The 27,494-nt window shown below is 40.6% G+C and overlaps 1 protein-coding gene across 1 annotated transcript in view; it reads left to right on the top strand.

Annotated features, from left to right (window-relative positions):
* FEM1C (fem-1 homolog c (C. elegans)) overlaps positions 1-12,900 on the top strand; it is a 17,426-nt gene extending 4,526 nt beyond the window's left edge. The window contains exon 2 of the mRNA XM_010018117.1: positions 10,386-12,900. Coding sequence (XP_010016419.1) covers positions 10,386-11,695 — 1,310 coding nt within the window. The 3' untranslated portion in view covers positions 11,696-12,900. The remainder of the gene's footprint in view (positions 1-10,385) is intronic.
* The last annotated feature ends 14,594 nt before the right edge of the window (positions 12,901-27,494 follow it).

Below are 27,494 nucleotides of genomic sequence, written 5' to 3' on the forward strand. Positions count from 1 at the left end.
AGAAGGGGAAATATAATCCTCATTTTTAAAAAGGGGCACCAGGGGAACTACAGCCCAGTCAGTCTCACCTTAGTGCTTAGCAAGATCATGGAGCAGATCCTCATGGAAACTGCTAAGACATGTGGACAATAAGGAGGTGGTTGGTGACAGCCAGCATGACTTCACTAAGGGCAAAACATGCCTGACAAAACTGGTGGCCTTCTATCTAATGCCACCATGGCGTTGGTGGATAAAGCAAGAGTGACTGATGTCATCCACCTGGACTTATACAAGGCATCTGACACTGTCATGCATGACATCCTGGTCTCTAAAGTGGAGAGGGAGGAATTTGACAGATGGACCACTCTGTTGATAAGGAATTGGCTGGATAGTCACACTCAGTTGTAGTCAATAGCTCAAGGTCCAAGTGTTCCTGAGGGACTGGCATGATTTTAATGTCTTTGTCAGTGACATGGACAGTGGGATTGATGCACCCTCAGCAAGTTTGCCATCAACACCAAGCTATGTGATGTGGTTTATACGCTGGAGGGAAAGGATGCCGTCCAGAGGGACCTTGACAGACTTTAGAGGTGAGCCAGTGCCAATTTCGTGAAGTTCAACATGGCCAAGTGCAAGGTCCTGCACCTGGGTCAGGGCAATCCCAAGCACAAGTACAGGCTGGGTGGATACTGGATTGAGAGAAGCTCTGAGGAGAAGGACTTGGGAGTGTTGGCTGATGGGGAAAAATGTGAGCTGGCTTCAGTGTGCGCTTGCAGCCCAGGAGCTTGCACCTCAAAGGAGGTGATTTTCCCCCTCTGCTCTCGTGAGACCCCACCTGCAGTCCTTCATTCAGCTCTGGGGCCCCCAGCACAAAAGGGCATGGACCTGCTTGAGCAAGTCCAGATGAAGCTGTAAAGGTGATCAGAGGGCTGAAGTACCTCTGCTATGAAGAGAGGCTGAGAGAGCTGGGCTTGTTCAGCCTGTGGAAGAGAAGGCTCAGGGCAGACCTTATAACAGTCTTTCAGGGCCTAAATGAGACCTACAGGAAATCTGGAGCTGGATTTTTTACAAGAGCATGTAGGGAGAGGACAAGGGGGAATGGCTTTAAGCTGACAGGTGAGGAGATTTGATTAAACATTAGGAAAAGTATCTTCGCTGTGAGGGTGATGAGACACTGACTGCCCCATCACTGGCAGTGTTCAAGGCCAGGTTGTACAGGGCTTGGAGCAACCTGGTCTAGTAGTGGAAGATGTCACTGCCCATGGCACGTGTTGGAACTGGATGATCTTTAAGGTCCCTTCTAACCCAAACCATTCTTTGATTTTTGTGATTCTGTTTTGCATGCAGACCATTTATAGGGATCTTACTTATCTGTTCTAACTCCAGACAGGATACTTAGATCTTGCATTTTGAAAATGAGCAGTACACAGTTTGATAATTTGTGTTATGCTTTATCCTTCTTTACCAGACTTGCTATGATGGCTGAGATTCATCCTCTTCCTTCTGCACTTAATGTGTTAAATTATAGATAAAGTTACATCTGCTGATAGCCAGGATGGTCTGAGTGTAATGGTGCAGGAAATAAGGATTTTTCTTTTTAAAAATACGTACTTGAAAGGCACATTTATTTATTTATTCCCGCCCCCCCCATTTATTTTTTTTTTCCCGCCCCCCCCCCCGGACACGGCTTTTAAGTTTTTCCATTGCTCAGCTGCTTGGTATGTGGTCTCTTTCTCTTCAGGGTGATATTAATGGTTTTTACTAGTAGTCTTCACTAACTCTGTTCCTCTTCTTCAGTTAGTGGACTAGTCTTCTGGCCAAAAGGCTAATTTTTCTTCTCCTGAGTATTAGAACATTTTATAAGGACTGCTGGACGAGGTCTCCTTTAGGTGTCTCTTGAGTACCGCACCAGAACATTTGGTTTCAAGCCCTGACTCTTCATCTGTGATTCTCCATAGTACCATAGCAGTTGGAGGGACTCATTGGTTTTGAAAACACAGAATAACACTAGGATTCAAAATCTTGTTGTTCTTAAATTCTACTGGGACAGTAATTGGTAAGAATAATTTTGTAAAATAATGTGGAGGACAAGGCTTGTTGACTTTGCTTCCTCACTTTGGAAAGTATAAAAGCATACAGACCTCAGTCTCTATGGCTACTGTACCAAGGTTATACATACAGTAGTACTATATCAAGGGCTAGTGTTATTTCAGTCTTGTCATTTATATGGGATACTGGGAAGCATAACACTCAAACCTGCTGGTGAAGGACAAAAAACTTTTACAGACTTGGCAAACCCAGAAACAGGGAGATTAAAGAAATTTACATTTTGTGCTGTATGATCAGTGTGGCTTAGTTTGTATTAAAAATTGATTTTCTCTTGCAATAAACATTAAGGAGTTTGATAGGTTTGTTCTCTTCTGAGGTTGCTAGTCTTGTCTGCTTACAAAGATTCATCTGAGGGGAGGAGAAAACCAGACAAAAAACCCCAAAACTCCCCTTTCTTCCCCCTACCCAGTGAATAAATCCTTGCTCTAAAAGTGTTTAGGGTCGTTTTTGTCGTTTGGGTTGTGGTTTTCTGGTTGGTTTTTTTTTTTTTTTTGTGGGGTTTTTTTGTTTGTTTGTAGGGGGTTTTATCAGGTGGTTTTTTGTTTTTTGGTTGTTTTTTTTCTTCCCCTTGGTTGGTATTACATGATGGAGTGCATTCAATTTTGTAGATATTTCATGTGTGACACTGTGGAAACTGAGTGGAATGTCTGTAAATAAATAAAATAAGTTTAAAGAAACAAATTCAATAATTTCAGCTAAAAGGGAGTTTATGTTAAAATTAAATAAATAACAGCATGCTTTGTGTGGGTAATCTTGATTATACAAGTTCTTGTGAAGTGTGGTGGTGAACAAGAGAGCAATTGTTCCCTTACAGCATATGGAAACTAGATATAAATAACTTGCTAAGAGAGCAGTTCTTTTCAATTTTTTCATAATTTCTTCTAAAAGGAAGACATACTTTAACTTTTCTTTGTCATGGAAACTAATAATAGGGATCTATAGCAGTTTTCTTGTGCACTGTCCGTGTTTGTATGTACATAGTACATACATTTTTACTTTTTTTAAATCAGTAAATCTTAGACTTAATTACTTCAAGTGATCTGTTAGAAGAAAAATTGATTTTACGTGAGCAACTTCACTTTGTAAAGCTGATCGATTTAATCTGTAAGGGTACAAAAATATACGCATGTGGGTAACTTTACATACTGGCCAGTAATTTAAATTAGATCTTTTTTTTCTTATGTTTAAACATCTTGAATATGAAGTCAGATTGATCCTAAATTCTGATGCAAGTTTTACTACTCAGAAACCAAGCATTTTGTAAGTATTACAAAGTAGATGTACTTGGTTGGCTTCAAATCACTTTCTGTGTCACTGCTTCATTTTCTTTTATTCCCATGTCACAAGCTACTAGTCTATTTTGGGAATTATTTGCTTCTGACATAGAAAGAAATGGCCTCATTATGAATCTGAATGCTCACCCTCACTCTGCTAAGTTTTTGGTAACACTGGATAGTTAGAGAATTAGTTTTGTGTAGTGTTCATACTAGCTTTACAAAAGAACTAGCTTTAAAAAAAAGTAACAAAAGAACAAAACATGAAGATACACTGTCAATTGACCATACCTATTTCCTTACTTTGTTTTTGCAAGATTTGGATGGACTACAAGTAGGGTTATTCAATTTGTTTCTTTTTTAATTAGAGGAAGTTACTATGTAATATGAATAGTAAAGTTCAATACAGATAGGGACGGTTTGTAAGGAGTATTAGCAATAGTTGGAATCACTTTCTAGCGGAGAAGTACTGTGACTACCAGAACATATCCAGTCTAATTTTATTTCTGTGCAAGATCAATGAACCTCTCATATTGTTGCAATATTAACTATATTCTGTATATAATTAAATCCCTGCAGATCATTTTGAGATTATAATTGGATTAAGAAAATCTTTTGAAACCTACTTTGAAATAACCATTCACACCTTTAAAAAAGTACTTTAATTTAACCAACATCTTTATATGTGTCTCTTGGAAAACTGCTTATCAAACAGAAGGGGTACCAAGTTTTCCATTCTTTTTTAATACAGCAGTAGATGCAGTGTTGGCTTTTAGTTTGTTACAAAAATTAACTGCTGATTTGTGTTCAGCCACGGTATATTCCTGTCACTGTAGACAATACAGTGGTTCTGAAATGGCTGAGTTAATTCACAGAATAATGGTTGATTTGCCATACTTATTTGAACTGTTCCAATTCCTGCTTGATATGTTGAACATAGAGCAGGATAAAAGTTTTCTTTGGCGTTCTTCTGAAATTTCACACTTGATACACTTCCAGGTGTAGATGGCTGGTAATCTTGTTATTTCTTGGGGTTTGTGTGTGGGTGGGGTTTGGAGTGGGGTTGTTTTTTTATTATTATTATTATTTTTTAAATTGTCAATTCTCAACTATTTGTCTACCTCTGTCAACATTTCCTCTATAGAAGTTTGTTGGCTTTTACTATGTGCTGTACCTGTACCATCCAGTCAAACCTAGGCAAGGTGCAGCTGCTAAAAATTAGTGGTGATGGCCTTCCTTTGTTGGTTTGTACGTGGCTTAAAATAACTATGGTTATTTTAACTCTAAGGCCTACTACAATATAAGTAGCTAAAAAATTACACTTCTTCTGATAATGCTGTCATTAACAGCTGCTTAAACCAAAGTCAGCAATTGTAATACAAATAAAAGCACAATTTTTTAATTTTTTTCATTATTTAACTAAGGACATGCAGTTGAACAGAGTACTGAAATTCCTTGGAGTCTTAAGCATATTTCCATATGCTCTGCATAGCTGCCTTGTAAATTAATGACATGCAGACTGTTCGATTGGACCTGAATTTACGTAGGCAATGGCCAAGCTTAATTTATGTGGATTTTTTTCAGTATTAATATTTATAGCATATATGCCTGGCAATTGATAAAAGACTTTCAAGAGCAGCATTATATGGCAGTGGGTGTACAATGTGTAATGTGAATAGCTGCCATTGATCCTATTGTCAAAGCCAGAAAAATGTATGTTAATAGTCATGAGGTAACAGTAAAAACTTTGGTGTTATTAATACCTTTTGGCTTATTTGTCTTTAATGTGCTTTATGTTATGACTTTTAAAATACCTGGAAAATATTGACTTGAAAGAAGAAAATAGGTGCCAATTCCAGTGTTTTGGAGCTCTGATGTGAGGGACAGACTTGAATACACTCTGGATTGGCTGTATTAACTTGTGGCCTAGCCAGCACCCAGATGGATCTGGTTTTGTCTTCATCACTGAGTGCAGAAGTGCAGATGGACTGAGGGAGCGGCCAGTCTTTAGTTCTGGGGTGTCTGCTGAAGTTGCGTATCAACTAGACTTTCTCCAGCATAGTAAGAAGACTTAAAATGTATATGCATTGGTGAGTTTGTGTTTGTTGCTTTTGACACCTTCCCATTTTAGGAATTTAAAGGTATGAACAGTTTCTGGTCTGTGGTGTGTGATAAGGACAGAGGGAATTATATTTGATAAAGATGCCAAATTAACAAACTTGTCATTGTACGAACTGTTTTTAGCTTTGTGGATCTTGATCTAAGAGATAACTTCAGGTGCAACTTTGGGGTGTCCGCCTCAACTTACTTGTTAGTGAATCATGGAATCACTGACTGCTATTCAGAAGCCTTTCTTGAAAGGAGTATTTTGCAAGTAAAGTTCGCTATCTATTAATGAAACAATCTGATATTTTCAGTGGTTTTTCTGGTTTTGTTTTTGGTTTGTTGTTTTTTTATGTTTGAAGCTTGCACTTAAAATACTGGTTGAGGGGACAGAATATGTTCATAGCTCTGCTATAATAGCAAAGACCTGTTAAACTTCAGTCATAAGCTTTTGAAAATAATTTTTTACACATCTTTTGTATGAATTTGATTACTGTGTCAGCTAAACTTTGGTATCTGCTCAGCAGATTGAGTCTTAGTTTGTCCTGAATTAACTGTTACTCCTCCTTACCACTGTTGGCTGGTTGCTGGAATTGAAAGCAACAGAGAAGCCTTGAGCTCTTTGTTGTTAGCTCTTCTTCAGCTGATCCTTAAACCAGTTTGAGGAAGAAGCAACAGACCAAGTTACATGTAAGGTTTTGAGAACTGAAAGATTACAAGAATCAGTAGGGGATGATTGGGATGTAAGTGGTAAAACCAAGGCAAAATGCCCAGTGGCCATTAGAAAAATTTCATCTAAACAGGCCTTGAGTCTCAGCATGCTACTTCTGTGTTCCAAAACTTGAAAAAGCATTGCATAAGCATTTTCTTGTCTTGGTGGCTTGTCAACAGGAGATAAAAGCGAGCTACTGTATCATAATCTGCTCATTCAGAACACAGAATAGAGGTCTACATTGTAGACCTCAGGTGTCTGATTGTGCTGGTGATAAGGGGGTGTTGAATTTAGAGGGCAGTCATTATGTTTTGACCGGATATTTCTGAATTTTCCTTTAATGGGATTTGCCCATGTTTGGGTTTCTTCAACTCTATATCCTCATACTGTGCTTTGTTAGAAAGTAGATAAGTGTGCTATGAAGTCACATATGTAAAAGCTAGAAGATACTACAGTTATGCATATATGCCTGCATTAGGTTCTTAAAAATGAAAATGGAACCATTTTTCTATTTCTGAAGTGTATTTAATAACTATGAATGCTTTTTTCTTGCATGCATATGTACGTGCTAACTTCAGATGTTTTGCTTTTGAATTTACTGAATTTAAGACAGTGTAAACAATATATTCTTGGCAGAAAAAAAGAAGTATTAGCTGAAAGACTTTGCCTCTGTTTTAGTTTTAATTTATTTCTATACAGTGTTCAGCTTTTAAGACAGATCTCAGGCATGCTTTTATTTGAGTTTCATTAGCTAAACAGTCTAGTATAAAGAGTGAACTGCGTATTCTAGAGATCAAAGCCTGAAAAAAAAAGCTTATGAAGATAGAAGCTGTTTAGACAAGTAGACTATACAAACACACACACAAATATGAGCTGAAGATTTCAAGACTACTGCTTTATTTCCTAACCCACTGTAGTTGTCTTAGAGACTGGAAATACAACAGCAAAGTATGCTGTTAATTGCTGACTTCTTGTCATTTACCCCAAAAAAAAACCTACCAAAAATGCAAATAAGGAAGTTTCAGGAAACTTCTCTATCAACTTTTGAAATGTGCAGAGAACCCTTGTAAAAGGTGGTCTCATTTGTGTATATGGAAACTTACTGACAGTGTCACAGAAACTGATGATCTGATGGGTAGATAACTGCAATTTGCAGAGGTAATGATATAAAATCTCTTTAAATGGGGGTGGGATTTTTACATAAGCTTTCATTTAATAATTTAATATTAGTGGGAGGCCGAAAAGTTGCTATGCCTGAATTTGTACAATCTATAATGCCTTATGGAAGAATGAGGTAGATGTAAATTGTGTCATTTTAAAAGCAAAATTTTCATCTAGTTGAAGCCTCGTAGTTAAATAATTTAACTGTGGTGTCCAATGCTTGCTTTCTTATTTTCTGTGAATATGGTTTTCAAACAGGTGACACTAGTGCTTACTGGAAACTTTCCCACACAGTGTTAGAATGTGAATGCCTTTAAATAAAAGACTGTGCAGTGTCATGCTAATGGCAAATAATCTGCATGTAAATGATTAGACGCTTAGATGTTGTGTGTTGAAGGTGCTTGATGGGGTTTTTTTAAACTTTTTGCCTGTGGGAATCCTAACCAGAGGAGCAGAGGAATTAATGTGGGACTTTCGGATAAAGACCTAAGAAGGCATTAAGAGTAGTTTGTCTGGGTCTATACGTGTGCATGGCAAAATATCCGTTCCGCTTAGAATATCCTGGCAGTCTCGGAGACCCCAGCTGAGATGAAGGGCCTGTTGTGATACAGTTATTGCTTCAAAATGTGTGAGTCAAAATGTCTGGCAGATGGAGAGAGAAACAGGTATAGTGTAGAGGCACACAAAGCCAATGCTGAGTTAGCCCAGCTTTAATTTTCATACAGATATCATTATTTTTTTAATCATTGCTGGAGATAGAGAGGAAGGGAAATTTGACAGGGGAAGAAGGGAAAAGTGAAACAACCTGGAGATAGAAAGCATAAGTTTCTGTTTCATACTTGAAAGCAGATACAAAATCTCTTACAGAATATTTTAGTTGGAAGGGACCTACAGTGATCAGCAAGTCCAATTGCCTGACCAATTGCAGTGTTTCACCACCCTCTCAGTAAGAAATTGTTTCCTAAATGCAGTCTAGACCTCCCCTGGCTCAGCTTTGAGCCATTCCCATGTGTTCCTGGTGGTGGGTGCTAGGGGTCAGAGCTCAGCACCTCCCTCTCCGCTTCTCCTCCTCAGGAAGCTGCAGAGAGCAATGAGTCATCCCTCAGCCTCCTTGTCTCCGCGCTAGACAAACCCAGAGTCCTCAGCCACTCCTCACAGGACATGCTTTCCATCCCTTCCACCAGCTTTGTGCTCTCCTCTGGACACATTCAAGGGCTTCAAATCCTTCTTCAACTGTGGGGCCCAGCACTGCACAGAGCACTCAAGGTGAGGCCGCACCAGCGCTGAACGCAGCAGTGTAAGTCCCTCTTGTGACTCCTGGCCATGCTGTGTCTGATGCACCTCAGGAGGCACTTTGCCCTTTGGCTTCCAGGGCATACTGCTGCCTCACACTGAGCTGCTGCCAGGCAGCTCCACAGATCCCTTCCTGCAGGGCTGCTCCACAGCCACTCTTCACCCAATTTGTACTTGTGCCTAGCATTTCCCACCCCAGCTGCATTTGGATTTGTTAAATTTCATGTCTTGAATGATTGCCCAGTGCCCCAGTCTATCTAGATCTCTGCAAGGCATCTTGTCCCTTGAGAGAGTCAACAGCACCTCTCAGTTTGGTATCATCATCAAACTTGCTAATGGTACATTCCAATTCTACATCTAGACCATTGATAAAAATACTCAACAGAACTGTCCCTATAATTAAGCCCTGAGGAACACCACTGGTGACCAGTTGGGTATAGGTAGCCCCATTCACTGCAACACTTTGAGCCCTGCTGTTGACCCAGTTCTTCACCCAGCATGCAGTGAACCTGCTTATTCCAGAGCTGGACAATTTGCCCAGAAGGGTGCTGTGAGGGACGGCATCAGAAACCTTACTAAAAGCCAGAAAAACTACAAACACCACCTTCCTTCCCTTCTTCCACTAGGTAGGTGACCTTATCATAGAAGGATATCGAATTAGTTAAACAGACTTCTCCATGCTGACTGTCTGATGATTCCATTGTCCTTTAATGCCTTTCAGTAGTATCCAGTATAATCATCTCTAATTTTTCCAGGAACTGAGATTAGACTAACAGGTCTGTAGTTTTCTGGATCTTCCCTCATGTCCTTCCTATAACCTGGAATAACACTGGCTAGTTTCCAGACAGTGGGACCTCCCGAGACCTTTGGTAGATGATAGAAAAGGTCCTGCCATAACATCTGCTAGCTAGCTCCTTCACTGCTTGTGAACGTTCAGCTGATCCCTTATAATTTTGCTGTCCACAAATGCAAAGTCACTGTTCCCACACTCAGTCTTCCAACTCTGGGGACTGAGCATCTCAAGGTCTATCCATATTATTAAAGACTGAGGCAAAAAAAGCATTGAAAGCCTCCACTTCTTCATCATTCTTATTAGACCATCTTCAACATGTATTGGTCTGATTTTTTTTTTTTTTTATTTTTTTTCTCTCTTTACACCTCTTGCAGTTAATATACTTAAAGCCTTTTGTGTTGTCTGACACAGCGCTGGCCGGTTTCAGCTCTAATTGAGCTTTTTCTTTTCATATCTTCTCCTTGCATATATGAATTACAGCTCTGTAATCTTCCTTCGAAGCCTGCATATGCTTTCAGAGAGTGTACAATTTCTTTCTCCTCTTGAGCTCCATAAGTTGTTCCTTGTTCAGCCAAGCTGGTCTTTTGCCCTGCTTGCTTGACTCTCAAGCAATTGCCTGCTCCTGTGCTTTTTATGTAGTAAGGAATTCCATTTTAATTATGTTGGGTTTGTTTTTTTTAAAAATAGTGAGACAAAGAGGTCCTTGAAACCTGTTTAATTCTTTCAGGCAATAATATAAAACATTTTGATTTGTATAATTGCCTATCAGCCTTGATATGTAATCAGATCTTCGATATTTTGACTTGTCGTACAAGCCTTCACAGACCATAGATGTCAAAACAGCTAGCTCCCTTTTGTTAACTATTAATGCCTGGAGTATTTTAAAGTATTTTTAAACTGTTAGAGTGCAAGTTTCAGACTACAGCATGATTATGATTTGTGTAATTGTATTCTCTTGCAGGAAACACAGCGTTACATGACTGTGCAGAATCTGGAAGTTTGGAGATCATGAAGATGCTTCTGAAGTATTGTGCTAAAATGGAAAAGGATGGTTATGGAATGACTCCCCTTCTGTCAGCTAGCGTGACAGGCCATACAAATATTGTGGACTTTCTGACGCAGCATGTACAGACCAGTAAGGCTGAGCGCATAAACGCTCTGGAACTTCTAGGAGCAACATTTGTGGACAAAAAGAGGGATCTGCTTGGTGCTTTGAAATACTGGAAGCGAGCTATGGAAATGAGATACAGTGATAGGACTAATATCCTGAGCAAACCTGTGCCACAAACACTAATTATGGCCTATGATTATGCTAAAGAAGTAAACAGCTCAGAGGAACTAGAAAATCTTATTGCAGACCCTGATGAAATGAGAATGCAAGCACTATTAATTAGAGAACGAATTCTTGGCCCTTCTCACCCAGATACATCCTACTATATTAGATACAGAGGTGCTGTCTATGCTGACTCTGGAAACTTCAAGCGATGTATCAACTTATGGAAGTATGCTTTGGACATGCAGCAGAGTAATCTTGATCCACTGAGCCCGATGACAGCCAGCAGTTTACTATCATTTGCTGAGCTTTTCTCCTTCATGCTTCAGGACAGGGCAAAAGGCCTCTTAGGCACTACTGTCACATTTGATGATCTCATGGGTATACTGTGCAAAAGTGTTCTTGAAATAGAACGGGCCATGAAACAAACCCAGTGTTCTCCCGATCCAGTACAGCTAAACAAAGCCCTTTCCATCATCTTGCATTTAATTTGCTTGTTGGAGAAAGTACCTTGCAGCTCAGAACAGGAGCATTTTAAGAAACAGACTATTTACAAGTTTCTTAAGCTTCAGCCTAAAGGGAAGAATAACTTTAGTCCACTTCACCTTGCTGTTGACAATAATACTACATGTGTGGGTCGCTACCCAGTTTGTAAATTCCCCTCTCTACAAGTTACTGCTATCCTGGTGGAATGTGGTGCTGATGTAAACGTCAGAGACTTTGATAACAACAGTCCGTTACACATTGCTGCACTGAACAACCATCCAGACATCATGAATCTTCTTATCAAGTCAGGTTCTCACTTCGATGCCACAAACTTACATAAACAAACTGCTAGTGATTTACTGGATGAAAACGAAATAGCAAAAAATTTAATCCAGCCCATAAATCATACTACATTGCAGTGTCTTGCTGCTCGTGTAATAGTGAATCATAACATATGCTACACAGGGCACATCCCTGAAAAACTGGAGAACTTTGTTTTGCTCCATAGATGATAGAGTGGAGAGCCAGAGTACTGGTTTTGAAGCATGACTTCACAATAATATTTTCCTTGAGCACTGTTGTGATACACCAGTGTTCTCTTAGCTTGCTTCATCTTGCTCTCATTGGCTAAAGTATTGTTAGCATCAGATCTGCAGAGTTGGTTACCTAGTATTTAATATGAATATTCCATATAATATATTTTGTGGATTATTTAGAAATGTAATGCTGTATTTAGACTCTTAAAATTGTCTGCCAAAGGCTTGTCTATTCTTATTTGCCTGTTGGTGTTTGGGACTGAGTTAAGTATCTTCCACTGATGTCTTTTTACTGTAACTGCGTGGATTTTATACAGTTGGAAGGTCATCTTTTTGGTTTTGCTTGGGCATTTCTACTCTAACTCTGTTCTTTTTCTATGGACTCATTGCTAAACTGTACAAGTTGTATGGACTTGTTAACATTTGCAACTACCGTAAGTGCTTTTATCTTCTCTATGCACTGGCTTAAACATGACTGTTGTGTGTGAGCATATTCTATGCAGCACTTGGCCAATTTCAACTTAAATGCCAGTTTTGTTTTGCAGTTTGTTTGGAGCTCTTCTGAGAATGCTGTCTTCATAGCATGATAAATTTTAGAGTTACTTACCAGCTCTCCAAATTTGGGTTTGACTTTCTGACTACTGTAACTGAGCTTGTTTTCCTTCTGTTCCTCTGGAAGTTTGTCTTAAATTTGGGACAATATCTCATTTTTTCTCACTGTAGTCCACTTTAAATCTAAAAATGTTTTATTGCATTGTGCAATTAGGGAAGGAGTCCTCATTACCGTACAACTGACGCCTTCCCCTTTGCACTAATGTCTTGCTTAAGCTGGTTATGTGCCTAGATGTGAAGTTGCTCAAAGTGTGACCTCAAACTTACTGATACACTTTAATGAGAAATAGATCAAATGTATGCTGTAGTTTAAAATTTACAAATCAGCTTTAGCTACGTAAGATACTAAAGCATGTTGGTGGCATGATGCTTATTGGTCCAGATCTAGACATCATCTACTATAGTAAATGGCTGTATGGCAGGGTATTGGAAGTTCTGTAGCAGTGTCCTTTTTTCTTCATTTTAAGTGTCTTTATAAATACTTGCATGGATTTTTCACCTCTGCTGTGTTAGCTCTACTTAACAAAAAGCAGAAGTTCCGTTGTGTACTAATTAAAGTACCTATTTTTGTAATATTTGCACAACAGCTTAGCTTTTACTACAGAAAGGGCTCTTTTGACTTGATAAGAAATCTATAAATAAAGATCATAAATGTGAGTGCAATTCAGGTAATTAATTAAATTCAGCACTTTACTGTTGGTTAATAGTAGAATTTATTATGGCACATAACCCCTGCAAATGTCTTAAAGTAAAAAGCATTTCAGTTGGATAGAATACAGTTTACTTATAAATTTAGTGGTATAGCATACTGGATATTTCTGATTTGATATTTCATTTCAGTGATGGGCTGTAAGTGTACCTACAGGGCTTTTGCTCCAGGAAGTCAACAAGTCCATTTAGGCCTTGTTTAGGTCTTCCTGTTCTTCTTTTTCTTACCTTTTCTTCCTATTTGGGCTTTTTTTGTTTGTTTGTTTTTTCTTTTCCTATTGAAACACACTGCTTCTGAGCTACCAATGCAGAAAAATATTGAGAACACTGCTGAATAAATTGTATGCCCTGCAGGGGTGTAACAGTTTTTAAAATTGGTTGTACAGCTCACAGTATGGCTCCCTAGAGACAGAGACACTGATACCTCCATGCTTGTTGAGACCTCCAAAGTTGTATTTTTTGGGGGGTAGGGGATAAATGCTTAAAGCCGTTTTTTTTCTAATCGTCTTGGGTTTCAAGTGAAATACTTAATCCAGGAAGATTAATAGTATTCTCTTAAAAATTTAATGCTTTTCTTACCAAATTCTATAAAATTTTATTCCTATTTTTGTATCATTTATGCTGGTAACAAGATTCCAGCTGTCTTTGGCGTCTTTGTTCTGTTTAAGTGCAATGTAAAGATACTTCCTGAAATGCAAGGCAACAGTGTAGTTAGTTTTCCATATATACTTTACAGCAGTCACTGGATAGGAAGTAATTTTGTGTATTTTCAGAGCCCCCAAAGTGCTATCTCTTATCAACTGTTTTGCAATACATTAAAATAAACCTTTTTCCGTTTTAACAAAACACTGCTTTAAAAAAGGAATAGAGTGCTATAGCAAAATCCTTACAGGAGGATTTGTAAAAAAGGAAAAAATCTCATGAGGAAAAGATGTGCCTTTCCTCAGTTTTATATCAACTGCAAAATGATAGTGGCAGGATATAACTGCTCTTGAAGTAGCTTCCTCATGCTTTGAAATTCAGAGTGGAATGCCTGTTAAACTCTAAAAAGTTGGCAAATGTGAGTAAGTAGACTACACACTACAAACTAATTTCTATCTTCTGTGATTATGATGAAGCCAGTTGGTATTTAATGCTTTTAAGTAATTTTGGGGAAATTGATGAGAGACGTACTAGACTGCTCATATCTCTTGGCTTTGAGTGTGAATTGGGCCCTCAGTGAGGGCAGAATGAAAAGCTATTGTTGGTTTGGTTATAAAATAACGTGGTATTTATGTTCTATCACAAAGACTTCCTATGCAGGGCTAGCTCCATGTATGGAAATAGTGCCGTTTCTTTTTTATGTGAAGTAATTCAGCTTTAAGAGTAATGTAAAACAGGAATAACAAGCATATTTCTCTGCTCTTACTCTCTTTAGGCTCCAAATGTAGATTACATTAAAAATATATTTTGGAGAACATCTGTCTGAGTCTCTTTATCTGTTTCCTCTAGGGCTGCTGCAGTACTGGTTGGTAAACCGCTTTTTCTGTTGAGTCTAATTAGTTAAATGTGAATGCTGCAGCTTTAGAGTTCGGTCTTCGTGTCGTTAAGAATTGTACCTTAAACAAAACTTCATGTTTCATTCTCCTTCTTTCTGTGAAACAACGGTCCAGCCAAACCTTTAAATTCTCGTGGTGGATAACAGTAAAGAAGAGGCTTAAACCAGATGATATTATTTTCCCAGTTTCTAGAAAATGCCCTTAGTTGTGCTAAGAACTGTGAAAACTAGTAGTTTTAGTTTGTAGCATAGAAGTAGTTAGCAAGGCCTTGTACTTTTTCAAGAAAGTTGCAAATCAGTTTTCTCCTTAAAGCTTTTGAAGTCTCTTCCGTATTGCACAGACAACTGGAAAAAATAGAGAAATAGAATACTCCAAGGTTGAGAGAAGTAAGGAAGATCGTTCTTAAAGGCAGCTAGAGAATAGGAGACTTTGAAGAACATTGCCATTGTAATTTAAAAATTTCTTTATAATTATGCACAGTAGTCCCAGTCCTATACTTAAAGGCAGCATGTACTTCAAAGAACTGAAATTTTTGACTTAGGACTAATCAAAAACAATAGGTTCTGGATGAGGAAAACTGATCCAGAGCTTTTACAGGAAGGTGGTTGTCACAGAGGTGGCTTTAATGAATTGAATATAGATTATTTTAATTGGGAAAGGGAAGAACCAGAAAAGAACATTTATGTTGTTATTCATCCCTCTGCAGCTGCAGATGATGAAAGGTGTTTTTGTCTAGAAGTGCCTGCTGGTTACCTAAGCTGTATACCCATGCAGAAATGCTTCTTGGCAGGAACAAATGCTGGCTGTCAGTTGGAAAACAAAACTCTGCATACAAAGTAGCACAGTAAGAGGGCAAAAGAGGCCAAGTGTGTGGTATGTTACTCTGTCAAAGGCAATGCATTTGTTCGTTTTCCACATAATATTCAGAGAGTGATACAACATCCACAGTGAAAAGCCCTCCCGTCTCCTGCCAAATCAAAGCCTTACTTTGCAGCTGATCTCCAACATTCAGAAAACTTGAAAAGAGGGTTTCTGTTCTCAGAAGCTATGGATAACGATAAATGCCTTCCAAACCCTGTAAGTACACATCAGAAGTCAGTTAGTGTGAGTCTATGACATAAATGGCAACCATGTCTCCCCATCAGATTGTAAAACTTGTGGGTTCCCACTTGTCGTGGTTTAAGCCCAGCCAGCAACTTGGAACCACGCAGCCGCTCGCTCACTCCCCCCCCTCTTCCTTCCTCCCCCTGCTCCCGGAGGGATGGGGAGGAGAATCGAAGGAATGTAACTCCCACAGGTTGAGATAACAGCTCTCCAGTAACTAAGGTATGATACAAACCACTACTGCTACCAATAATAATGATAAGAGGAATAACAAGGGAAAAGGACCCAACCGCTCCCCCCCCGCCGACCGATACCCAGCCCGACCCGAGCAGCGATCTGGGCCTTCCGGGTAACTCCCCCCAGTTTATATACTGGGCATGACGTGCTGTGGTATGGAATAGCCCTTTGGCCAGTTTGGGTCAGGTGTCCTGCCTCTGCTTCCTCCTGGCTTCCCCTCCTCTCTGGCAAAGCATGAGACTGAGAAAGTCCTTGGTCAGAGTAAACATTACTTAGCAACAACTAAAAACATCGGTGTTATCAGCGTTGTTCCCAGACTGAAAGTCAAAACCAGCACTGCACCAGCTACTAAGAAGGAGAAAAAATGACTGCTGTAGCTGAACCCAGGACACCACTTGAAGTTCAAAATGTTGCTTCTACCATATTTCTTGAAGATTTACCACGTCATAAATTCCTTGCCAAATACATCTTTAGAGGGCTATTTATAACTCCAGTCCTTCAACAATTAGGAAATTAATTCGTATTTGATATTTATTTTTTCACAGTTTGGTGTGTTTGAACTTTTTATAGTTTCAGCAGTTGTCTGCCCTTCAGACATCTGAGCCTTCTTACCCCTCATGTGGTGAGGCTAAACCAACCAACCAACCAAAAGCAAAACCCAGGCTGTCAGGATGAGCAAAGAACAGGAAATTACGCAGAGTCAAGTAAGCTGACCCAATGGATCAGGTCTCCCTTTTCCCCTCACTTGGTTTGTATTACCAGAAAAAAACAAGGTTCACTGAGTCACTAAACTTTTTTTTGCTGCTAACCTGCAATTTAACTTGCCAATTCTTTCCTTGTTACAATGAGAGGGGCTTTTTATAGTAAACAGAGACAATTGTTTTCTCTTCAGATACTTTATCTTGTATTGTCCTGTTCCAATTTTTGTTGGATGTCATTTTGTTCTATTCACACACAGCATTATTCTCACTGGAACATCAGGCAAAAATGCTTAGTAGATGAGCAACGCTTGGATTGTCTTTTATTTCCAGTCCGTAGTGTCAGAGTACTAAACTTGCTTTCTCTCCTTTTCCTTATTTTTGCATGTGTGGCTACCAAGCTCACATTGTACTTTTACTTGCTAGCCTGTAAGATGGAATCCTCCTGAGCTGTCTGTGTGCCTTCTCTGTTTTTCTGGCTTTGCTGGTTGAGGGAAATATGTCACATTCTTTATTGTGGCTTTTTTCCCCCCTTACACCTAAAGTGGGAACTCTATGGAGTTGAGGGCAGGGTGGAAACCAACACACACAAAAAACAAACAAAAATCTCCAAAGAAAACACCAAAAACCCAAATGAAAAAACAGGACCTACTGTAAAATAACAAAATACATTCCATGAGGGAGAAGCTCAATGAGTTGCTAAATGAGGAGTACACAAGGTTTACTTTCAATCCCACCTTGGAGCCAAACAGCAGATAGTCCTGCAACAAGCGGTGGCTGGTGCAGGGTGCACTCACCCTGGTGTTCCAGATCATGAGTGTGCTTTCAAAGGGAGTCTCCCAATTGTCCTCACTTTGCGTGTTTGGTTTCATATCACAGAGTTGTCTCAGTCCTTGGCCTGGATTCCTTTTGAATGAAACTGAGCTGAAAGATCACATAACAAGCTCTGACCATTAATGTGTGTTCAGTCCATGGGAGCAGACAGTAAGTTGTTCTAATAACCCCTTTTTCACTTCCTGTCACAGACTTTTGATCCTTGGCACCAGCTCCTCTGTGCTACAGATCTGCACCTGCTAGTATGGATGTAGCCATAGTTTTCTGTTTCTCTTCCTGTGTTAAACATAAGTTGACACACACACAATGGTTTGTTGTTTCGGATTTTATTTTGTAAGTGGTTACTGCCTATGCAACATAACATCCCATAATCCATGTTAGGCTTTGAGCTGGAAAATTAAAATGAGATAATGTAGTTGATTGCTAAGGTGGATCTACCACATCATTAGTTGCTGGAAAATGAATCAGTGGTGCTGTATAATGCTGTATAATACTAATACTTCCTCCTGACAGCATGACTGACTGACTTTCATACAAAATGCTGTCAATGTGGTGCAAAGAAATACTTGCTCCATTAGTTTCTGCATTTGTATAAGACACAGACCTCTTAAAATGACCATAGAAAGTTTGTGTAGTAGTAAGGAACAGGGTTCAGGTCATCTGGCTCCAAGGATTTTAATTTTCATACTCTATGTTCCAGGTATGGTTTAACATGAGAAATTTCATACATGAAAAATCTGCTCAAAAGTACAACCAAGAATTTCTTAGGGACATTAGGATGGTGTCATTGCACAGTCTTTACTGTATGTATCTATCCCTACCTTCCCTCACTAAGTTTTGAACATGTTGGGCCAATTTAATAATAGATTTATTATTGAGCCAATTTAATTAATAGCTGAAATAGAGCAACCTCTGTATCTCTGCAGCTTTCTTCAGAACAGCAGAGTGGGTGAAAGGCAGAGTCCCTGCTAACAGTACCTACTGAAGAAGATTCATCATGACTTGACTCATTAGGCATGAGAGAATCCACATAGGAATTAAAATACTTAGGACCATAGAAAGGGCTTCGGACACAGCCAGGCTTTACTAGAGAGCAGCAGATCCAGGCACCAATCAGGATATGTCATACATTCATAACGCTGTATATCACTCAGTACCTGCACCTGCTCATCAAGGTGGTAGCATCTGACTGATGGGCTACACTGGTTTGTATAGGCTAATCTCCCTCATTAGCTACTCATGTCCTGAGCTGTCGTAGTTAGCTGTAGTGACACAGAATAGAGGTGAAAATAGACTAAGCTGCACAAAATTAAAAACTCCAGGACCATCTATGGCTGTAGACTGACTGTTGCACTATATTAAATCCATTTAGAGAAGTTATTGTGAAGTTATGATTGCCTACTAACAGGGTTGGGGAAAACAGTGACTCCTGGTACAGCTGTAAGGGTCCTGACCTTGTTTGCATCCTTGTTTCTGTTGACCTCGATGTGAGTTATAAGCAAGACCAGATTCTGGAATCACCCTGTTGTAGTTTAAGCCCAGCTGGTAACTCACTCCCCCTGCTTTCCCCACCTGCCCCACGCCCACTCCCAGAGGGATGGGGAGGAGAATCGGAGGAATGTAACTCCCATGGGTTGAGATAAGAGCAGTCCAGTAACTAAGGTATAATACAAACCACTACTGCTACCACCAGTAATAATAATGACAAGGGAAATAACAAGGAGAGAGGACACAACCGCTCACCACCCGCTGACTGATACCCAGCCCGACCCAAGCAGCGATCTGTGCCTTCTGGGTAACTCCCCCCAGTTTATATACTGGGCATGACGTGCTGTGGTATGGAATACCCCTTTGGCCAGTTTGGGTCAGGTGTCCTGCCTCTGCTTCCTCCCCGCTTCTCGCGCCCCTCCTCACTGGCAGAGCATGAGAGACTGAAAAGTCCTTGGTCAGAGTAAATGTTACTGAGCAACAACTAAAACCATCAGTGTGTTACCAGCACTGTTCTCAGACTAAAGTCAAAAACACAGCACTGCACCAGCTACTAGGAAGAAGAAAAATGACTGCTACAGCTGAACCCAAGGACACACCCTCTTTCAAAATTCTGCATTTCAGTTCTCCAAGATGGAAAGTGTTATGTTAAAAAGCTTAAAGTAACATAAAATTAATTCTGGAAAGAGAAAGACACATCTGGTGCAAAACAGTTCTATGGGAAAAGGGAATTGGCACTTCTGAAAATCTGCCCAGTGTGGTGTGCTCTCTCCCGAGTTTCCAGCAGGAGTTTTCGTGGGATCCCATCTCTGTCTATACCTGGGGTTAATTTCCCAGCTGTCTCATGTCCTCTTTGTGCAGCAGTGTTTCTCCAGTTCTGACACCTTGTCCTCATGCCCCGCTGAATGCAGCCATGCACTCTGCCTGATCCCAACTGCCTGTGCCCTGCACTGCTACTGGGACACAGCTGCCAAACCAGTCAACTCCACTCTGAGAGGGATGTCAGGGGAAGGCTGGTGCAGAGGATGAGCAATGGTAGCTATTAAAAATGAAAAAAACTTAAAAACTCAGATTCCCCTACATGCTTTGCAACCTTTTTCTAGCCATACCATCATTGCTTCTCACTGTGTTCTCCATGGCCTTTCTTTAACTGTTCCCGGTTGCTCCAGGGAGTCCTGTTTCCCACTCTTCTGCTTCTATTGTGACTGACTCAAGCCTGTGTTGAAACGAGAATCACTTGGGAAGATTTGGCCTGTGCCTTGCCTTAAGCAGCTTGTGCTATTTCTAAGCTGTGTCAATTGGGAAAGTCTGGAAGAAATGCAGGACTGAGCTTGCTTAAGAACCAGATCTGTCTGCAGATGTGCACTCTTATGCGGGTATTGCTGGTGTAAGCTGTTACGATTCCATAACCAAATCTCATCCTCAAATCAGTAATACTGGATTTCTTCCCATGCAGAAAGTCCTTAAAAAGCTTTGCCCCTGTTTAAACATCTGGTCCTGTATCTTCGAACTTGCTGATTTTGTGGTTTCTAGCTTCTGAGAATCTGCCTTAAAAATGTGTCTTTCAGTGTCTTTCCAAGTCCCACTAGTTTGTCCACTAGCTTGCTGCTTCATAACCCCATTTTGCCCTTCTGTGCTGTGGAAATATGTGCTAACATTAGGAATGTGACATTTCACATGTTGCTTCTCAAGATGCTTGTTGATACCACAAAGGCGGGAAGTGCATTAAAATTGCCTCTTACTGAGTGTACTGCCTGACATTAACAAGGCAAGGGTCATTTACTTCAGAGGATAAATTCCAGTAGGCTAAAAAAGCTATTTTAAAACAGGTGATAATGAAAATTTGTAAATTGCTACTGTGGAAGCATATTTTAATAGCCTGAACTGAATATGGAACCAAAAAGGAGAAAGTGAAACACCAAGCTTGCTGTGGTTGTACCTTGGAGCAAGATAAAGACACCTACTGGTGGGACTGGAGAAGCAAGTAAATTCACTTACGACCCTGTCCACACCCAGGTTACTGCTAACTTCACTGTTGCTGGGTAATTAGACTTCTGTGGATTTAGAGCAAATAATGCTGACTGCACAGACCTGGCCAAAGGCTTCTCAGCAATATAGGCAAAAGAAAAATCTTAACTCGCACTGGCAGTGGATTGCGTTTTGCAACAGAAGAGGGAAAAAAGACGATAAAGGGTCTTACAGAAAGAGGAAGAGATGATGGTCAGTTGGACTTTAACAGGCTAGAGATAACTTAGAGATGTCTGTTATCAAACCTTGCACTCAACAGCTCCAATTAGCAGTCTTTCCTGACCATCTTGCATCTTTCATGCTACTGGGCACAGGTCTGAGCAAGTGCAAAGGACAAGGCTGAAGAGCTTTTGCTGCTGCAGCCAGCAGCAACAGGAATAGCAACAGCTGCTGCTGGAAGTCTGTTTCTGTCACCTGTACACAGCAGACCTTGTCCTCCTGTTCTCCAGAATAGAGACTGTGTAAGCAGTGTACTGACCTAGGTAACCCCCTACTTTGAGTCATGCCGTGATCTGGAGCTATGATGAAACACCATGTCAAGGCATCTGAACGTACTGCTCTGACTGCAAGCGGTATGGAGATGAGCCAAGGGGTGCCATTCTCGCCTAATAAATCTTTGAATCCTGCTTTGCTTAGTCTTCAGCTAACTTCAGCTGTGTGATCTTGGTCTTACACCAGCAGAAAACAGCCAAGAAGAAAAGTGGAAGGGTGTGCAGCTACTGCAAAGCCAAGCTGGTTTAGTAGGCAGTAGTAAATTTCATCTGTGGGGGTGAGAAGATGCTGAAAGAACACTCAGTGGGAAAATAAAGTATCGTTACTATACTAATGGCAAAAAGCAGTGCACTGCAGCTCCTACAGAAAGATCAGAGTCTGTGCCCGCATATTGTGAACTGCCAGTCTGGAAAAGAAATCTGAAATATCACCTCAGTCATTTTAGCGAGCTTTGATCCCAGAAAAAGAATCCTGAGTAGAAATGTAGCTTTGAGTGTTTTCTAAGCAGCTAAGATTTTATGCATAGTCATTGAACCATTCTTTGACATGATTTTTAAAATTTGTTTAAAATTTTAGGATTTTTTAAGATTTTAGGAACTTTTATTCCTGAAATCTCCACTATGACTGGGACCCTTCTGTAGAGGGCCTCTCAGCACAAACTTTACACCTTGTAAGCAGAGTTCATCTATAAAGTCAACTTCTCAGCAACCTACATAGATAAAACAGCACTCTTAATGAGAAATACTCCACCAGTTTTAGAGAAAAAATGTTCTGGTCATTTTGCAACAGCATCAGAAAACTAAAAACCAACTTAGTTCTGAGTAACTTCTTGTTCAAAAGAGACATTTCAGAAAGTAAGGAGGAAAGTACATGCTTTCTTTTGTACAGAGATGGGATTTTTAATTAATCAAGGGTATCAGAAAGACTTACAAATCAAGAACCTTCCTATAATTTGTAGTCTTTGTCCCCAGCTGAAGGGTATCCTGAAGCTCCTGGACCTTTCCTATGAAGACAGGCTGGGAGAGCTGGGCTTGGAGAAGAGAAGGCTCTGGGGTGACCTTACTTGCGGCTTTTCAGTAGCTAAAGCATGAAAGCTGCAGAGGCTTTTAACAAGGGCATGTAGTGATAGGGCAAGGGGAAATGGCTTTAAAATGACAAAGGGGAGATTTAGATTGGAACTTAGGAAGAAGTTCTTCCCTGTGAGGGTGGTGAGACACTGGAACAGGTTTCCCAGAGAAGCTGTGGCTGCCCCATCCCTGCAAGTGTTCAAGGCCAGCTTGGATGCAGCTTGGAGCAACCCTGACCATGGCAGAGGAGTTGGAACTAGATGGTCTTTTAAGGTCCATTCTAACCCAAACCTTCTATGATTCTATTATTTTATGACCTAGCACCTGGGGTTGAGCACACGTGGGTGCTGAACAACAACTTAAGAGAGGCTAAAGACATTCCATCACCATTAACTAGTCAGAACCCAGCGAGCACGCCTCAAGATACCTGTATATAGCTCATGGCATAATTATGCATGGGCGTGTGTGGCAGAACACTGTGTGTATAGGCATGCACATGCTTATAAATAGAGAAGCAAGCTGCAAGAGCTGTGAACCTCCCTTAGTAATTAACTGTGCTTCTAACATCTCTCTTCTCTTTTCATTTGCCTGAAGAAGCAAAGGCAAAACGGAGTGACTTGAAGTCATTGAGCCAACCGAAGATAGAAGATAGCTAAACTGAAGCATTTAAGAGAATCAGAAGTATTGACCACCATTGTTTCATGGCTTCTGTGGCTGATACTGGGCCTGGAGAAAAACGTGCACTTGAAGAAAGATTCACTGCATAGAAAACTCATTTTAATAGAGATTACTGGATTTTGTGCGTTTAATGGCATATGGCACAACTGCATACATAGATAAATAGACACTTTTTCTGGTTTGGCTTGGAGAGGAAAATGTGTGACAACCTAACATAGAAGGGAAAAGAAATCCTAAACTGCCTTTTTTTCCTTTGCTACTGTGAGCACTTTACAATTGATTGCAAGCCACCCCATGCACTTTTGCCCTGCAGCACTTGCAGATATCTCTTGGATGAAGTCTGGTAGGTATTTACAGAACATCTCCATTGAGGCTGCTCATTGAACGGAAAGAGGAGGAAGAGTATTTTCCAATGTTGATAAAGATACGACATTTTTGAGAGGAACACCTATAGATTCAAGTTCTTTAAGACTTTTTTTTTCTTACAAGCTTTTGTGGGTTGGCTTTTCCCCCAAATTGAATAACTGTGTAAAAGAGAACTGCAAAAAGCAACTGTGTTTTACATCAAAATGATCTTACTAGCTGCAAAGTGGAAGTACGGTTTACTTAAACAGCTCACTTGCAAAATTACTTATCTAAGAACCTGTCTAATTCTTCATTAGACATTAGAGGACTAGAAATCTCTTTGGCGTGTCTCCAGTGTCTGAGAGAGTTCAAAGCACAGTAATTTTCCATCATGCCCATTGAAGTGCTGCAGTAGAGAGAGCATGGTTTAGCTGGTGCGCACATCAGTGTGTAATTACTATTACTAAAATATGTCCATAGCTATGGTTTGTGCTGCAGAACATGTACTGGTAAGAGACATCTCTGAAACAGGCAAATTGGAAGTGTGAGTATCAACAGCAGATACTCATACAGATCAAAGAACAGAGAGAGCAGGTTGCAGAACTAACATCTACTCACTTTGCCTGCTCCTTGATTTCAGACTTATATTGTTTAAAACTAACTGAAGACATTAGTGTTTGTCACTGTGATGTTAGCATGCAGGAGTGAACCAGTGGTAGAGATCTCACATTTGCAGAAAGCCTGAAGCTTTGGCATTCAGAAGCGAGTCATTTTCCAGCTGTCTCTCCAGAGTCACGGTGAAAGCTCACAAAAATGCAACAGTGTTATTAACTATGCACATGCCAGCTAAAGCTTCTTGAAAAGGCAAAGAAATGTCAGGATTATTAACAGTGTTGTGCTGGCTTCCAAAATTTAGTGAAGCTTAGGAACATGTGCCATCACATGCCTTGTTGCTCCTGATTCCCGCTGTCTCCCACCTGGGGCTAGGGGCATGCCGTTGTGCAGTTCCACCAGGAATCTGCACTTGGCTCATATGCACTCCCTCTGCAGTGCTCCTGGGGACTTCCTTCAGCTTGTACAGTTGAAGATGAGCTTGGAAGGGTACCTGTGCTGCTTTCTTCTTCCCTGGTACAAAAGTCAATAATTTTCTGGTGGCGATGTGTTCTGCAGCTGAAATAGCCATTCTGCTGTGTGCCCTCTGAGGTGAAGACCTTCCTCTGGGAGGAAGTCTATATTGTGTAAGGGCTTGCAGACACCAGGGAAGCCTGTGCCATCAAAACGCTTGTGTAAACACAGCACTATAATGACAGGCTGACGGGACTTTCCCCGTCCTCAAGGAGTTCGAGGTATTTTTTTAATGTTTCAGAACACTGGAGTAAACTTTACTGGATTTTGCCATGCAGGACTGTAATGACTCAACTGGACTGCTGAAGGGCAGAAGAAGGAAAGAGATGCAGTGGCTCAGCAGCAGGGAATCCTTAGGAGCAGGGCTAAGGCTTCATCAGTCATGGAGGAACCCTTGTACAGCAGTCTGGCACAGGGCCCCTGGAAAGTTAAGAAAATCTCAAGACAAGAGGTGTGGAAGCAGCTGAATTGCTTTTTTTCTCATTATGTTCTTGCACCTTTTTTATGAAGAAGCACACACACAGAAAAATGGGGACAGTAATAACATTACTGTGGATATGGGTAATGCAGGAAATGTATCTAAGGAGGGCTGTTTCCCACAGCAATTCACATCATCCTGAGCCCCAAAGAGTGTTCTTGTAGAGTGTGCAGCAGTGAGGCTGTGTGATTACCTTGCTCTCTTGCTCCCTGGGGGGATTTTGCAGCTATAAGGTTCTGCATTAGTGGTGTGCTCACTTCTTACCAAGACATGGTATGTTAAAATAACATTAAATTCATGGTCATTCAGAGATAGGAATACACAGTGTACACTTCTATGCAATGTGGAACTTTGACAGGCATGTTAAAATCTAGATTGTAACAGAGCACAGGGAACTTCTGATTAAGCTAACTGTAGTTGTGTTTTCAAACACATAGAAACCATTCAAAAATACATTTGCAGCATAACTTGACAAATTTGTGGTTTTGGTAGTCTTGTGCTTTTTAGCCAGCTTTCACTCTTTATACGTTGTTGGAAACTATCACATCAGAGTGCTTTTGGAACAGTGTGTTTTATAGTATCACAGCCCATCAAACCAGACTGATAACTAAGGATGTGCTTCTGCTCAACATCTTCCCGTGAGTAGTTTCACTGCTGTCAAGAGGACTGAAAATGTACTTTATGCATGAGTCTCAGACAAAAGCTAAGTACGCATGAGACACTGCATGTTTTCCAGCTGTTAGTGACATTAGTTAGTCTTTCACAGGATAATGTAGGTTGCGTGGGAGCTCAGGATGTCTCTCATCCAATCTCCAGCTGAAAGCTTGGCCAGCTGTAAAACCAAGGCCAGGTTCCTCAGGGCTTTAACCAGCTGGGTCTTGAAAATCTTAGTGGTGAATGTTTCTTACAGAATCATCTAGCCACTCTTTAAACACATAAAGAAATATGAAAAGGCTAACTGTTTCTGTATTCTTAAAAAATCTACTTCTTCCTGTTTCAAATAGTACATCAAAATGTTAAAAGGAAAGGAGGCACAGCTTGTTTAAGACAGCATTTATGGTGGGAGCTCCATAAGCATGCGAGGAAACCTCCCTGACAGCTGATGCTGTACTTGGAGGTGTTTGTTAAAAGCCATGCTCTCAACAAAAGGAATGAAATGAGCCAGGCAACAGACCTGGCTCTACCATAAAGAGAAGCGACAACTGCTGTCCCATGCAGGATCTGGTAGTGCTGTGGCATTCTCAGGCACTCTTCTCTGGGGGACAGGCCTCCTGTCTGCCCTTTTACCTTCTTGCTTTTAATGACTGGACCAGAAATTGTTTTCATAGCCCCAGTCCTGCAGCAAAGGCAGTCATCAACTGTGCCAGCCTCAAGCATGCAAACAGGAGGGCTGAAGTAAAGCGCCTGTGAAACGCTTTGGGTTTGGGACTTTCTGAATAAAGTATCTGCCTTCACAAATATATTTTGTTAGACATGGGGCTTTTTTGGGTTTGTTCATGACAGGCTGAGGCAAGGAGGACAAAATGTGAGCATGTGTATCAGTGACTCATAAGTTGCCATCCTTTCTGCTACGGATACTTAAATCCTTCTTACATAAATCTATTAGTTAGTATTTACTGAGACTTCAGCTAATTTTGGAGGCGAGTTTGAAGAGAAACAAGCTGGTATAACTGGACTCTTCTTACACAGGAGCTTGCATTAGCTGTCATGCACCTCCAACCTCCCAGCACAACCCTTGAGTCCATCGCTTAACCACCAGCCATGACATACAAGGTGTGACCTTACAGTGCTTGAGGGGGACTTCAGTGCTCAGCCCTGTTGTGGGTGCATGGAGTGACCTGACATTACAGGACAACTTGTGTCCCAGCTGGCGGGAAACCCTCATGCTCCATGTCCTTGTTCATATGCGATTCAATGGTGTAATTTGATAGGAAGCATGTCATTTTACCTTCAGTTTCCACCAAGGATGCAAAAACAGGAGATAAGTGTATAAACTGCTACCTATCTGGGAAAGGGTACTGCTTTATTGAGTCTTGCTCCTGTAGTCGACCCGACAGCATGCACATTGAAATGTGATTTAAGCAACGCTGATATGAGATGAGTCATAGAGCACAGCACACATGTTGCACGACTTCCTTATAAAAAGTGTTAACCAGCTGGAGTACAATATGGAGCCTGTCATTTTGGGACAGAAATTTCAAGCATGTGAGTTAACAGGTGTCCCTGCAAAATGCTGGACCCTTTGGGAAAGACTGGTCTTTAAATATACAAGTGATTGCATTTGTTTTGGTGACAGGTCACTAAGCAACCTGCAGCACACTGAGAAAATACAGTCTCAGCAGT

Source organism: Nestor notabilis, unplaced genomic scaffold (genome assembly GCF_000696875.1).
Source record: "Nestor notabilis isolate BGI_N333 unplaced genomic scaffold, ASM69687v1 scaffold5477, whole genome shotgun sequence".
NCBI classification, from domain to species: Eukaryota; Metazoa; Chordata; class Aves; order Psittaciformes; family Psittacidae; genus Nestor; species Nestor notabilis.